Source organism: Lineus longissimus, chromosome 16, assembly GCF_910592395.1.
Source record: "Lineus longissimus chromosome 16, tnLinLong1.2, whole genome shotgun sequence".
NCBI classification, from domain to species: Eukaryota; Metazoa; Nemertea; class Pilidiophora; order Heteronemertea; family Lineidae; genus Lineus; species Lineus longissimus.
The window spans coordinates 12,042,686-12,055,740 of record NC_088323.1 but is presented as its reverse complement, the minus strand read 5'-3'; the positions used below and the strand labels follow the sequence as shown (position 1 = coordinate 12,055,740).

Sequence of the window (13,055 nt, the reverse complement as noted above, 5' to 3'; positions counted from 1 at the left end):
ACAGAAATCCAGGCGAGATATTACAAGAGCCTGGACACATAACCTGGTGGTACTTGGAGTTAGATATTTTCTGATTTTCCCGATGTTACGAATGTGAAAATTGGTGGCCCGTACACAGGTGTTAATGTGTTCTTTGAAATTGAAATCACGGTCCACGTGCTGTAGAAATAAATTCATTCCCGCCATTGAAACGAACCAATCAGAATCGCTGAACATGTCACATGACCACAATTTTCACTTATCTTTGTGAGCTCCTCCCGATCAAGCACGTCGTCCATAGCGGCGCCGCCATCAAATTCACCCGACCTGACTTCGCTGAATATATCAGAAATGCTCCTATGCTCGGGAACACATTTTCCATACCATCTACGCAGTTCCCTGGCCCCACTCACAACGCGAACAATAACGAATGACATAGCCTATTGTCCCGCCCTCAACACCTTCACAAAAGAAGGTCACAACGCACTGTGCGAATAGAGTGATCATTGTTGAAGTACCTACGAAAGCGTAGTTTTCAAATTTCCCGGGTGGCGGCGCTGCGATTTAGGCGGAAAATTCAAAATGAAAAATAATTTTTTTTTTCCTGCGGCGCCAAAAATTGGGTCGCGCGGGGACGATAAGCATTTAATTTTTTTTGCCTTCCCTAAAGCCTGTGGAGTCCTTAAGCCCAGTATAGGTCTCCAGGCTCTCCCCTACATTCGGGGGCTTGGCCTGTACAGAATCAGTTGGTTTAGAGTAAAATTTCTCCTTGTAATGAGGAATTCTCCTGCGCCCAACTTTTTTAGACCCCTTCAAACTAGATGGCAGTGAATTTGGATCATCAAACTTTGCACCCTTCATGCCCCACAGTTAGTCATGGATGACGTCGAAGGTAGACGCCATCATCCCAGAATGCGGAAAAGCGACAGAGGGCCTTTGGGCCGGTATATCGTCCGACTGTAATTGTGACAAAACCCGGACGGATGAGGTCTGCTGCGGTCTACGAGGCAGATCATCACCAAGAACCGCGTGCAGGTTCTCAATGACTGCATAAAACTCAGAATCGAGTTTGGGACTCCCATCCTCATCTGGGTTGGAGGGATTGTTGGAAGAGACATCTAAATCCATCCCGTCCCCACTGAAAATCCAGTATGGCTGGGAGCGCGGAGGTCAAAAAGGTCATCATCCCCTTCTGGGTCTGGTGATTCGGACCTAAAGACTGTGGATGGGACCTCAGCCTGAGGAGGTTGGGTAGCCGGGGCTCCCAGAGCAGCCTGGGGTGATTGTGACGCCCGACCAGCTGACATCAGTGGCTTTACCATGGCCAAAAATGACCCCATCATCTCGGTGAACTGGTTAATGCCCGGTGCTGGAGAACGACTACGTCTCTTGCGCCTGCGACGAGATCTCCACTCATCATCTGAACTAGATGAAACATTGTCCGAGGAAAGCTTCCTAGCTGTGTTCACACTAGCGTTTTAATACGAATTGAATACGAATTAAAACCTGAATTCGTATTAACTGTTCAGACTGAAATCGTTTTGGAATGATGCCAAATCGGTTTATCGAAAACGCTTCCAGCACCGTATTGAATTCGCATCAGAATTCGGATCGCCCGATACGCATTCGGTGTGAACAACTCAATGCGCATTAACAAGGCTGCCCTCCTGTGCGCATGCGCATTATGTTATTTCCGTTCTAGCACATGGAGAACGCATGATCTGTCATTTCGTTGTCAATAGTGCATGTAGTGTCAGATTTCTTCCGTTTGTCAGCTTTGCCGGCGTTGCTGTTCCTCATCTTGTTGGACATGTTGGACATCCATCTCCATGTTGCTGTTGTAGTAGCGACATTTGCGCCTCCTGATCAGGAGAGTCGATTCGTTCTCCTAATGGCCAATAGGCGGCGATACCGGTTAATGCGCATTGGCATGTTGTGTGTGAACACCCCAATTAATGCGAATTAACATTGATTCGTATTCCGGGGCACGTATTCCGGAATGCGCATTCAATACGTATTCAGTGTGAACGCAGCTGTATTTGGGATGATTTACGAACTTAACCTTTCCGATATAGGTTCTTAATCATTGAACGAGCGCGAGAGCGGGACCTTTGCCTCGTGGGCGACAAGGTAGGAGACCTTCGGGTACGAGGCGAGACTCCCAGACCCGAGACAGGGGGAGGACCCAGAGGTAACTGGGGGGGGGGGGGCTCCGGAACCTTAGGATCTTCTGACGGCAATGGCGGCAGAAAATCCAACTTATCCCGACCAGAAAGTAAATTGCTCGTAGCATTACTTCCTGAAGCCTTAGAGAGCGACTGTTCCTTCCCTGAGGACCTGACGCTTGGCTTATCAGATTGACTCTGACTACTGGTGGACACTCTAGAATTTGAGGCCCTACCAGCAGTAGAAGTGGTGGAGGAAGAACCCTGCCTACTCTTCTGTTGAGAGCCTGCAGTGGTACCCTTACCAGTAGAATTCCTAACCATTCTAACAAATGCTGCGAATGCAGAACACTGCCGTAGAGTGTAGCATGTAATACACGCAAAATGCACGTGAAAGCAGCAAGCTTGCAAAACGAAGCACCATGCACCAGCGTCGAAGCTGAGCTATAGCCCTCAGAACCTGCAGCTTTGGTTGCCGTAAAGACTACCTAAAGAAGCAGAACTAGCAAGTACAAAAAAGAAAAGCAATACCTGAATGTGGTTCAACGGGCTTCCCGGCGTGCTGGCTGTCTAGCTTAGGCGAAACCAAGATCGACGGCGTGGCACTGTTTAATTTCGTAGACGGTACTAAACCGAAGTACCCCGACAGCCTCAAGGCGGTAGCTGATCTAAACCGGTCAAAAGCTCAAGAAAACTTCCCAAAACCACATATAAAATGCAAAAAACCTTCTTAACTATTAAAATACTGTAGACTACAGATTAAGACACGTCCGTGCAGGAGCGTGTCTACAGGAAAGAAGGGTGATTGAAGGGCTGGTGGGTGTGAGGTTATAGAGGCGGTGCCAAGTAAGCATGGGCAGTGTGACGTCACTTTTTGTTTACCTGTAGACACGTGCGGATTTAAAGGGGATATGGCATATTGTTATACTACCTAGAATTTTCTAGAGCGTTACGCATTACCAGCTATTGGGGCCTAGCCAATCAAGCCAATTAGTGCACCTGCTTAATTGGTCCTGGCAAGCCTAATGGAAAATGCATAGGAAATATCAATAAAGTTGGCTTATTGGGCGGTGTGTTAAAATAATCCCAACTCCCGACTTCTGACACAATTCTATATATGTCTAGGTATTTACTGGCAAAATTTGGAGTGGTTTGGATGGAAATTCGATGGGTCCATCTATAGGTTGAAAATTTTGGTAAATCTGTAATGCTTCACTCGTAGCCCGTAGTGTAAATTCCTGAGAAATTGGGTTTTGGGGCTTTTCTAGCTGCGCTAGCTCCGAAACTATACATTTGATACAAACTCCCGACTTCAGACGTGGTTGATATAACTCTTAGGATTATATTCCCAAGATTTCAGCTTTATTGGAGAAAAATTCATAGTGTCCATAGGAGGGGGGGTTGAACGTTGGAGGATTTTCAATTTTTTTCCCAACAAATATGCGAAAAATATTACTTTTCACCTAGAATTAATCAAAATTTCGCAAACTATCATAAAGTACTTCCTTGCGACAATCATTTGTGAAGCTTTCAAAACTTTTGGCTGATTTATTTGACCCTAAGTTAGCAAAAACCAAACATTTTAGTGTTTGCATGCACCAATGCACAGGAGGCTAATTGCCAGATTAATTCACACCTGTCCAATCTCAAACAATAGGAATGATGGAGTCTCCCTCTATTCAAAACAGAGTGTGCTAGGCCTGCCATTGCTGGTAATGGCTAGAAAACGGCAAATTGCTTTTCCATTTTTTCTACAGGTCATACTGTGTTTGATGTATCAGATAACTCTTTCATTGACTTACAAATTCACAAACAATGAACAAAATACATAGTTGTCAATAAATTGTACTAGATCTTTGTCTGAATGTTTATTCAATTGTGGAGCACCATCAACCCAAGCTAGCATGTGAATGTGAGGACTTCCTCGTTGTTGGAACTCTACTCTAAAGAAATAATCTGAAATTTTGCCAATTGGATTATGTGGACTCAATAGGACATTATGAATAAATTTATGGACACGATGATCAAAAAATCTAACACATGTTACAGGATCAGACTTAATCAAATCTGTTTTTTTAGTCCAATTGAAATCAAGAATTTCTGCATCAGAATAATTTACATTATCCAACAGATTTCCTAGCGTGCGAAGTAGATCAGGCCATCTTGTTTCAGCAGCAGATAGTGATATGAACCATGTGGGCAAACCTAATTGCCTTATCATTGCAAAAAGATCTTTTTTCCTTGCCTCAAAATATGGTGGTGAACTTCTTATAGTCCTGAAAATGCGGTAACCTTCATCTAGCCTTGTAATACCATTTACAACATTTGCATTGAGTAAATAACTGGCATGATATGTTTTACCTTGAGTTTTAAATCTTCTCGTAGCAAGTTGAACTTTGTCTGATATTTGCTTGATTTGTAACTTTTTCATTTTGTAGTACAGATTTGGCATCGAAGTAGCAACTCGTCTGTCCTCAGCTCGAAGTTCCCATTTACAAATGTCACTATAATGAACAAGGACTTTTCGTTCCTTATTATCTATTCGGCGTTGTCCAATGAATATCGATGTAAACGCAAGATATTCAGAATCATTATCTTGGAATAGGCCCAGTGGATTTTCACCAGGAGCAAATGAATAAACTTGTGAAGTTGGTATTTCTGGTTCATCTAATAATGTATCAAGATTGCCTGTCTGATCATTGTCTGTCGTTTCTTCAGTGATCATCATCATCATCCTTCTCATTTTCATTAGTTTTTTCAAATTTATTTACCAGGCCCTCAACATCCTCCACAGTGAGACTGCCACTGGGCACTTGGTCAGGCGTTTTCCTGACCCTCTGGAGCAGCAACTGCTTAAAACGTAACATCCAAGCAGTCGCATGTGACAATCGATTCCACGATGAATAGTAATGCAGGAGCTTGTCCACACCCTGCAATTCCTCGCCACTCGTACAAGTAGCAAAAACATGTGATTTGCGTATCTCACAGTTCTCATTCATCACTGGGACATCCACGCTGGATGTCTTGACATTATTGTCCCACAAAAGGTCCGGACCAGAAACCCATCTTTTCGAGGACAGGATTTGGTCAGCAGTCATCCCACGCGAGACATCATCACCGGGATTTTTGTCAGTTTCGACATACCTCCATTGAGAAGGGGAAGTATGTGAGCAAATGTAAGCAACACGGTTAGCTACAAACGTCTTGAACCTTTTAGATTCATTGCTTATGAATTGAAGTACCAGCATGCTGTCAGTCCAGAATGTTGAGCTTGTGATTGGAATATCCAGCTCCTGTCTCAACATCTGATCAATTTTCACTGCCTCGACTGCAGCGAGCAACTCGAGACGGGGTATCGTGAGTTTGTTCAATGGTGCCAATTTTGACTTGGCAAAGACAATGGTGCAATGAATCTTACCATTGTGACTGGTTTGGCGAACGAAGCAGACCGATCCATAGGCTTTCTCACTGGCGTCAGAAAAATGGTGAAGCTCTGTGCTGGCAACTTCACCAAAATCACAAGGGTGGAAACACCTATTAACAGAAAATATCTGGAGCTTTCTCACATCACATTTCCAGCGTTCCATTCTGTAACTTCACACTCAGACAGGGGTTCGTCCCATCCAGCCCCTCGGCGACAGAGTTCCTGAATGAGCACCTTTGCAGGTAAGACAAAAGGGCTTACGATGCCCATGGGGTCATATACGGAGCTAACAACACTGAGTACCCCACGTCGCGTTAAGGGTTTATCAACGACTTTGGCACGGACTCCGAGGGAATCAGCCTCAGGGTCCCATACTACTCCCAGAACACGATCGGTTGGTATGTCTGAATTGTCTAGGTCCAGATCTTTGATTTTTGGCGCTCGGTCCTCTTCTGGCAGCGACCCAATAACATCCCGATCATTACTGAGCCATTTCGTGAGATGGAAACCTGCAAGCCTCAGCAGCTTGCACAGCTGGTCAGCCAGCTCAGTGCCTATTTCTGTAGACACCACAGACTTACACAGGTCATCGACATAAAGGCTATTGTTAATACTGTCAACTGTGATATCGTCGAATTCATCACGATGGTCGAGAGCGGCCTGCTTCACAGCGAAGTTAGCCGCGCTGGGGCTCCACACCCCTCCAAACAGATGGACACGTAAACGATAAGCGACCGGTTCTTTGCTCATGTCACCTCCAGGCCACCATAGGAACCGGAGGACATCTCGGTCAGTAGGGTCGACCATCACCTGATGGAACATAGCCTTGATGTCAGCCATGATCGCCGTTTTCTCCTCTCTGAATCGGAGCAAGACGCCCACTAGTTTATTGGTGAGGTCAGGGCCCTGCATGACCTTCGAATTCAGCGAAGCCCCATTATATTCCGCGGAACAGTCAAAGACGATTCGTATTTTGTCCTTATTCGGATTCGATACAGCGTGATGCGGGAGGTACCAGGTTTTACCCGGGGTACCTTGAAGCTCACCATCTGGCACCCTCTCCGCGAAGCCATTCGCCAGAAGGTCATCAACACCCTTTTTGTACTCAGCAAAAAGCTTCTCGTCACGTTCTAGTTTCCGTTGCAGCGAATCCAGCCTACGTTTAGCAGCGGTAACATTGTTGGCGAGATCCGGATTCTCATTTCGAAATGGAATGGGTAGCTGGTAATGGCCATCCACTTGCCTTATAGATTCTTCCCATGTCCTCACAACCTTTCTGTCCTCAACAGATAAGGCAACAGAGTCTGTATTGTTCTCGACTTTCCAAAACTTCTCAACCTGGCGCTCCAGGGGATCCATGGCAACAAAGTTGCATGATGACACAGTAGGCATTTGTCCGATGGGACCGTTCAAAGTCCAACCAAGGGCAGTTTCAGTAGCGTATGGCTCGCCGGGGCCCCCCTTTCTGATTGAAATGGGCAATAGAGCCTCTGGTACATCCTGACCATGAGTAGGGTGACTTTAGGGGATTCAATAAGCGGAAGTTTTAAGTCCCTGAGGTGAGGCCAGCGATCGATACCACCCCGAGCAATAACAGACTCCTCGGGCACGGGCAGAGCAGGTCTTGAGTAAACGAAAGGGAGCTGAATCATCTTCTTCTCATCTATGCCCATCACCTCCAGGGCTACGATTTTTGTCTGAATCTGTCTGCTACCTTCAGATCCAAGAGTATTCAAAGAGAGGAGTGAATTTTCCCCGTCTACAGCTAACTCACTCAAGAGTTCATTGGCGCAAAAGGTGTTCGTTGATCCGGTGTCAAGCAATGCGTAAGTAGAGACTACACCGCCAGCGCCACCCTTACTCCTCACCTTGACAGGAACGACAGGGAGGGCAGTGTGTCCGGCCCCCGTGACACTACTGGAGCCATTGTGGGCAGTCTTCAGAATTGTTTGGTCCTTGTCCTTAGGTTGTTCTGCTGCACCCCGGTTGGATGCCTCACCGAGATGTAGAAACTTTGTATGTCTCTTTCCACAGCCTGGCACACTACAGCGACGGGTGAGTGTGCATCGATTTGAGAAGTGATCGGGTAGGAGACAGTTGTCACAGAGTTTTTTACCACGTGTGAAATTGAGCCGATCAGATGGTTTCATCTCCTTGAACTCCGAACACTGGAACAAGGTGTGATTCCCATGACTTGGATTCAATGGGCAGACACGACCATCGCGATTGCCAACAGCAGGCCCCTTTGAAGTGGACGAGTTACTAACAGAAGGGGTGGCGGTATTACCGGTATTTACAGCAAAGTTTGTGGATCTAGGGGCTCCAGATCTAGCCCTGGGCTTGTTCCCTGTGATGTCTTCCTTTGGCTTGGCTGCAGCCTGATATCCGAAGACCGGATCGTTGACCTCTTTGGCCACACGGCTGACAAATCGAACCAGTTTGTCTATATTCGGGTATTGCCCAGTGGAATCCAATGACGTCACAGCCTCCTTGCGCCACCTACTCTGTACGTAAGGCGGGAGACGTTCAACAATCTTGACCAAAGACCGTTGGGTATCGATCTCACGATCACAACCCATAGCCCTCAGTGTCTCTGTGCAGTTTGTCAGTTCATCAGCGAAATCCTGTATCTCTTTGGGGTCTGATGACCGGATCGGGGAGGATGAGGTCACCCTGGTGATCTATGCCGCCGAGATGCGGTAATTATTTCCAAACCTTTCTTTCAACAGGGCGAGGGCCCGCCGATAACCCTCTGCCGGTGCCATCACAGAGCAGCACTCGATAACTTTGAGAGCTGTCCCAGTGCAATACTGAAATAGCCTATTCAGTTTAGAGTTCTCATCGATATTGAGACGACCCACTGAGTTCTCAAAGGAACTCATGAAACGATGATACTTGAGTGGATCACCATCAAAGTACATAAGTTCAGTCTTAGGTAGCTGTAAAATGTCCAAACAGCTGGCCGTAGGCATGGGAGGTGGGACCAGCATCCAAGGAGGCACCATGCCAGTGCCTGCGTATCTATTGTCGTTCTGAGCACTACCCATACATGTATCGTCCTGGATTTGATTGTTTGAAGCGGGCGGGTGACTAGTATCCCCACCATTAACAGGAGGAGCAGAAGTGTCCACGTTTCCAGGTTCAACTTTCACTGTTTGACTGGGGCTCTGGGCCGTTTTGCCCTCACCCACTTTATCATTAACATGACTGTCCTTGACCGAAGGTTTGCCACCGGAAGGCTTGTCCTTTGAATCGAGGCTGACCCAGAACATTTTAGGCGACGTTTCATGATCACTGGTATCACCAGCTTCCTCGTCACTATCCTCACAGACACTGAGTTCACGAACTGTTCTCTCCCAGTTATCAACATCAGCCACTAGGGCCTGATAATTGTCGTCGGCTGTCGCCAATTGATCGTCCAAATTCTCGCGTTCAGTATCAGATTGAGCATGTGTGCCCATGTTGACAAACTGATGATACATCTTGTCAAAAAGGTGTTTAACGGACTTCATCCGGGTGAACACGGTGTCGACGTCCTCTCCCGACTCCATGAGGTCCCTGATCTCTTTGGACTTCCGCGTCATCGCCGCTTTCATGCCACCCAACTCCAAGCGTTGGGCCCGACGTCGTTCCATCTCCACGCCGGGTTTCTTCGAGTACGCCATTTTCTCGTATTGCACGTTTATGAACGAATGTGGGCGCCGTTTAAACCCACAGGAAATATTCAGTGTTGTCGACGTGATGGACTGGATACCAAGATATGTACTCCTTTTAAACGTGTTTATTCTTGATCGATAAAGATGGTATGGGAGAAGGAAAGGAAAGGGAAGGGTTCACTGAAAAGATACAAAGATAACCAGGTATAAGCTAAAGCCTTAAATTTAACAAAGAAAACATTGACGGTTATCGTACAGACAAAATATAGGGCACATCCAAGTCACAACCTGGAAGACACTGTCCCAGACGTATCGGGAGGTGCTGCCACCTTCGAACACCACAAGACACTAACCAAAGCACATGGTGGGGACAGTAAGGATTGTCGGAAATGACACCAATGTGAGCTGTGCCCAAGAACACCCAAAAGACACCATTTTAAGGTGATAACAGCAGAATTGCGACCCACAACGGGTACACATCTACACAATAGGTCTAAAATCGACCAAGCTGACACAGCAGCAACAGTAATATCATGGGAATTTACATCAGACGAGAGGGTCGAACCCGCCTACACTAAAATAATGGCGTCCGAGGAAATTACGAGGCATCGCCATAAAATGGGTCAAAAGGCACCCTTGTTGGGTTATAAACATATAAATTTAGACACTTACTAAACCTTGGTGCCATTGTCCATCAACAAAATATTAAACGGCACTGCAGGAGGCTATCTGCCTGTCAAATGAACTCAATAACAGGGAGGAATGCGAAATCCTCGTCGTCAAAAAATGTCTAGTTGCTTAAGAAGGAAGACCAACTCCGGGGCCGCCGGGAGGAACAGCAAAGACAGCCGCGGCGGTAACATGAATTCCTAAACATTAAAATTAACTTTTATGGTTGTCAAAATACACGGGGTTTAGAGTATAGTATCGCTTTGCTAAATTACCTTTCCTATTGAGACAAAGCCATTTCATTTTCCATTTTCCAAATGTTCCTTCGATCACCTGGCGAGCTCTGCGATGGTGGGCATTGAAGCGTTCCTCTGCTGCATCTTTTGGGCGTCGAATAGGAGTAAGGAGCCAAGGTCGAAGCGGGTAGGCTTTGTCTCCCAGGAGATATCTACCATGTGCGAACCCATTTTGCATTTCACGGTTGAGCTCGCAATGGCTCCAAATGAATGCATCATGCGTAAAACCTGACCAGCGTGCAACAATGTTCGTAAACTTGAAATCATGGGTGGATACGCCTTGGATGTTTAGTGCATGAAAACCCTTCCTTGACACGTAAGCCTCCCTGTGCACCGATGGTGTCTTGATATTAATAAGACTACCATCAACGCGCATCCAATTACATTTGGTATTCTGCGTCGTTCGCTGTAGAAACCCTCAATAATACGTTCCTGGGCATCCGGCTGAGGGAATGAAAGGAATTGCTCTGCCTTTCTCACCAGTGCCGTAGAAACTCGTGACACTAGGTTGGCTGATGTGACTGGCATCACCGTTTAGCAGTTGCAGAGAACCTGTAGCATAATAGCGGACGGCAGTCAGAACCTGAAGTGAGCATGGAAGCGCATGAGACCGCTGAGTAGGATGCGCAACATCTTCTTCGAGTAAGTCAATCAGTTCCAGCAGCATGGGCCGATACATCCTGTACCGTTTGAACAAATCAACGTCGTCATATTGATCAAGAGGGTGCAACCGATCCCGAAAAACCCGTTCCCGACGGAGAGCTCGTCCGACTTCTTCTTCAGCAAATATTACAGCCGCCATTCTAGCGCGCGTTGCCTCACCAAATGCCCTAAGTGTACACTAAGATGGGTCCGGTACCTCACGTAGAGTTACGATTACACTATGTATTTGCGTAATTTTAAGGGTCTTTTGTGAATACCACTTAACTCCTTAAGTGTTATCTAAGAGTATGTTACGGGCCCGTAAGTCCCTAAGAGTGCTTGCCCTTGTCCTCAAGGTTAAAGAAATACCTGTGCCGACAACATAAGAGCTAGGGTAGGGAGTGTCACTGAATAAATCTAGATACTAATCTTTGGACAACTAGAATAAATAATACACCTGTTCTGATAATATATAGACAATGCCATGTATGGATAATATCTGCCGTGTGTGGCGAACGAAGTAGCGGGTCACGTTAGGATACAGCGCTTATCCGAATGATATTTAAATATGATCATAATAATAATAATTTAAGCTCTAGGTGCTAATTAACCCCTTACATTTTTGAAAGGTATCTTTATACTCAATTAAGCTTTGACGCCCCAATCCCTATATCAGATTATTCTTTAAATGCAAATGTCGTATCGACCCTAACGATTAAGTTATGATTTGGTGATAATATGTTAGAATAAGACTACGAAATGATGAGACAACAATCACAACTTTGATAAACAGCTTAGATGAGAATACATGACCACAGTCCAAATTCAATGCAAAGTGATAGCGACAATCCCTTGATATTTCATCACTAAGGACCAGCCAGTTAACATCCCTCCCAATGTCCTCATTGTCAAATACTAGATGGAATAGAAGCATAATTGGAATAGGAGAAATAGTCACTAGATTATTTTACCACTCGACAAACAAGTCTTTCATAGGTGGTATAGACGGTACATCAGAAACCATGGTATTCCGATCATTAATAGAAAATTGCAAGTCCTCGCAGGAAATATTGTGTGGAGACAACACACGTCCATATACAGAAATCTCTCTCACGAAAGATACATCCCCTAAAATAATTTTACAGTATTCCCGGACACAGTCATCAACGGTTGAATTCCCTGGTATGTGTAGTGTCCGACTTAATATTGGGGAAAGATTACGGGTACCATCATGATATATGGGCACAATGCGAACGTTCAGGCTGGATTGGTGTTTGTCTAGATCGTTCACATCCCTGGAATTTTGAGAACTCGAGATATCATAGACTGTTCCGTCGTACTCAGTAGACGATTCCGAATGCACAGATTGTTGAGATTGTTTGCTGTGTTCATATACTAGATCAAAAAAAGATGGTTGGGTAAATGCTTGTTGCTTGTCATGATGATTACCATAGACCACCTGTCTAAATGCCTCAGTATCAAAAATGGTTTGCTCTTTGGAATAGTCGCCAACACTTGCTCCACGAATTTGCATGTTCAACTTGGCTTTACGTCCGGTTTTCTCCTGTCTGAATTTGTGGGTAAGTTTTTTTCCTCCTGGCTCGCACGTGTTTCACTGTGTGATGTACCACTTTCATGGAGAGGCAGATATGTCGGATTTGATACAACTTGATCTGTAAGTTGATTCGAAAGAGACTCAGGGGAATTGTATAGTATCCCGCATTGTGAAAAGGCACACACGTTTCTAATTGCAATGCATTCCCCGTATTCTCAGATTCCTCATTTGATATTTTTCTGGCTTTCTTTTTCTCTAAAAAGTTCAATAGGCGTTTCTTGTCTCTCTCTCGTTTACGTGGCGATTTAGCTGAAGAGCGTACATGCGAATTTGAAAATGAGTGTCCATATGGAACTTGTGCCTTATTCCATAAAAGTGTAACAGCATAACTGTCCTCGCAGGCCTGAAACGACCATTTCGCCTGTAGAACGTGCAGGCCATGAGTCCTCAGTGAAAACTCCAAATCCTCCGGTAGTTGAACCGACATGTTGAAATTAACAGATGATAAAATCCTCACATGATCCGTTGATTATCATTACGTCGCCTTCTGGATATAAATCAATATGAATTGAATCACGTCGGGGTCATCATGTAATGTCAGCGAAGGCGTGTTCTTGTCCTAACTGAAGCCGATAGAAGACTTGAGCCAGACAGCGTGGAGGAATGTGA

General features: G+C 45.5%; 1 protein-coding gene across 1 annotated transcript; it reads right to left on the bottom strand.

Annotated features, from left to right (window-relative positions):
- Nucleotides 1–5,706: 5,706 nt before the first annotated feature.
- On the bottom strand, nucleotides 5,707–6,927 carry LOC135500156 (uncharacterized). The gene has a single exon (XM_064791402.1). The coding sequence runs from the start codon at nucleotides 6,925–6,927 to the stop codon at nucleotides 5,707–5,709; it is 1,221 nt and encodes a 406-aa protein (XP_064647472.1).
- Between the last annotated feature and the right edge of the window lie 6,128 nt (nucleotides 6,928–13,055).

Excerpts from the sequence above, each read along its gene's own strand:
- LOC135500156 (XM_064791402.1), bottom strand. The coding sequence starts at position 6,927 with ATGGATCCCCTGGAGCGCCAGGTTGAGAAGTTTTGGAAAGTCGAGAAC.